Genomic DNA, 2,785 nt, shown 5'->3' on the forward strand with positions numbered 1-2,785 from the left:
CTTCATGAGCTAGAAAGCGAGGTGATCGAGAGCCACATCATTCGATTCTGTAGGCCTATGATGCAGAAAACTGCCTATGAGTTGTGGCTCAAAGACCAGAAGAAAGCCATGCACTTGAAATGTGCCCGCTTTTTAGAAGAAAATGCCCACAGATGTGACTACTGCAGAAACGGGGACTTCATTCCCTATCACCACTTTACGGTGGACATTCGACTCAACACTTTGGACATGGATACCATTAAAACAATGACTAAATACCATGGATTCGAAAGTAAACTTACTTCATTTTTAATTAATCCTAACTATTCTTGGGAAATCTGGAGACTGAGGTCTAGAAAGAGTGGGTCTGGAGGGTTTCTAGTCCCCTGAGAGCTTGAGAATAAAGAATGACGAGACATCAGCAGCATCTCTCCCTAGGGTGGGGAGAGTTGGGGGTGCACCTGCTGCTAAGTCTAGCAGAACCAGTGTCACCAGGAGACTGCCAGGGAGGGTTTAGGGATAGGGGCTCTGGCAAAATGGGGTGTGACCAGAGCTCAAATTAAAATGTCCTGCTTAAGTCACACCAAGGGATGGGAACCAAGGGGCCTGGGAGATGTGGCCTGACAGGCGCTAAAGCAAAACCCACCATGGAGTGGCATTTTGGGCAGGTAAGAATGTTGTCGCTTTGTTGGTCTAGTTTGAAATAGGCTGCCCTGGAAAGAGAATATGAACAGGAGAGAATTAGCCAGGGCCAAGCAGGTCAGGGGTCCAGAGAAGAGGGCTTAGCTTCAGGGTAGGGATTCAAAACCATCTGAGAAGCAAAGGAAAAAAGTTATAACCTGGTAACACTAACCAACCATGTGATCTGGGAAAACAGAGCAAGTCATTCAAGGATGTAAAAGCCTAAGGACTCAGTCACTGCAGGCACAGGGATTGTCAGACATAGGGGCAACAACACACAGTTCCAGCCCTTATTGTGGGTGGCCAGGAATCACCTAATGGGTCTGCCTGCCTAGTCAGAGGCCTCCATGATCACAGCTAAATTTGGCTGGGAAGCAGAGGCAATGAGTAGAGGACTCCCTATGTTATAAGGACATTAAAAATAGGGATAAATGTATATAAAGGATCTAGCACATAGCAGGTGCAAAATAAATGTTCTCCCTCTTTCTAGATTTTCCTATGCATTGTCCTTTGACCCTTTTATCAGTTTTATCATAAAACAAGTTGGAGAGTCATTTTTATTGTATAGATTCGAAAATTGAGGTTCTCGAAGTTTAAGTAACTTACCCAACACCAAGAATGAATGATAGACTTTATTTGATCCTTATCAGTCTAATTCCTGAGCTCGTGCCCTGTATATTACACCTGAGTTTCTCAACGTTTGGGGCTGGACTTTTAGGTAATACCAGCCTAGAAGAGACACAGCATGAAGCACAAGCCAGACAGCGAGGAGAGTGATTTCCTTTCAATGCTCTTTGAACACTTGAATGAGTTGGAGAAAGCAGCAGCTTTGGAGCATCACTGTTGACATGGCACAAACATTTGCCAATCTCCCTTTTTAACAAAGAGAAATCAGGCTTTAGGTTCAGAGCCTTAGGATTTGGACTATGAGCATTTCAAAGTCTTCTGAGGTCTTGAGCACAAGGAAGATGAGACCTTAGCAGTAGTCTCATCCTACTGGGGCAGAGAAGATGTCAGAGGAATGTACATGTAGCTGAATCTAGTTACATTGCTAGAATTTATTAAATTTTCCCTTGTGCATTAAATGTATCCCAAATTGGAAATAGCTCTATTATTATCATCATAAAAGTGCTATGTATATATACATTTTGTATATATATGTATATATATGTATATATACAAGCACCAAGATGGATTGAATGCTGCAATCCGAAGTGAGGTAGTAGATGGGTAGACATAATTTAAAAGGAAATAGCTGAGAGTCAATTACAAATGCATGATAAACATTTGTTTATATCATGAAGGATCCCAAAGCAGGGCCATATTCAAAGAACCAATGAAAGCATCAGCGGGAGGTGAAATGACTAAAAGTTGAGGAAAAGGGGAAAGAAGAATATTCTAGCCTGTGTGGGATCAGTGAGTCTCTCTCTCTCTCTCTCTCTGTCACACACACACACACACACACACACACGGCTGAACAATTAAGTTTGTAAAGTCATCCTAGAAAAAGTATACTTAGTTGTCCAACTTCATACGATTACAGCTCTGATCCCCATTCTAGAAAGAGTTCCAAACTTGTAGAACTAGGAGCTGACTCCCAAAAGGAGTACTTCGAAAACAACCGCAGTGACATTTGGCAATGAGGTATGTAGCACTTTTTCTAGGATGACTTTGCAAACTTAGTTGTCCAACAATATGTGTGTATATACATGTAGATTGACATTTAGTGTGGGGATAAAATAAGCTACAATAAGCTGGCAGCTGGCAGATAGACCAGTCTGAGCAGCTGGCTTGCAGCAGGCTGACTAGGGTCATCAAAGAAAACAATTTCAGTTATTTTTAGATGCTCCAGTACACCTTGGCAGTTTCGCTCAGGACCATATGGGACCAGATGTCTCTGAGTGATGTCTGCTGGCATCCTTTCCTCAGCACCCCACTTGAGTGAGGCCGGGGCTCTGCTATTTCCCTTGTCAGAATTTTTCACCTGTTCAAAAGGCTACCAACTCGACAAACTTTAAATAAAGACATTTTTTTAATTTCCTGATAGTTTTGTCATAAAACAATGATCCCATGACCCACTGTCCTGTACGGCTTCAGTAGTTCTTTTTTTTTTTTTTTTTTTTTT

General features: G+C 42.1%; 1 protein-coding gene across 1 annotated transcript in view; it reads left to right on the forward strand.

The window, feature by feature from the left end:
* The window catches only part of ADCY10 (adenylate cyclase 10), a 64,266-nt gene that overhangs the window by 35,815 nt on the left and 25,666 nt on the right, over nt 1-2,785 (forward strand). The window contains 1 exon segment of the mRNA XM_023510783.1: nt 14-271. Within this exon segment, the coding sequence (XP_023366551.1) occupies nt 14-271 (258 nt within the window).

Source organism: Otolemur garnettii, unplaced genomic scaffold, assembly GCF_000181295.1.
Source record: "Otolemur garnettii isolate 467f Iridium unplaced genomic scaffold, OtoGar3 scaffold00016, whole genome shotgun sequence".
NCBI lineage: Eukaryota > Metazoa > Chordata > Mammalia > Primates > Galagidae > Otolemur > Otolemur garnettii.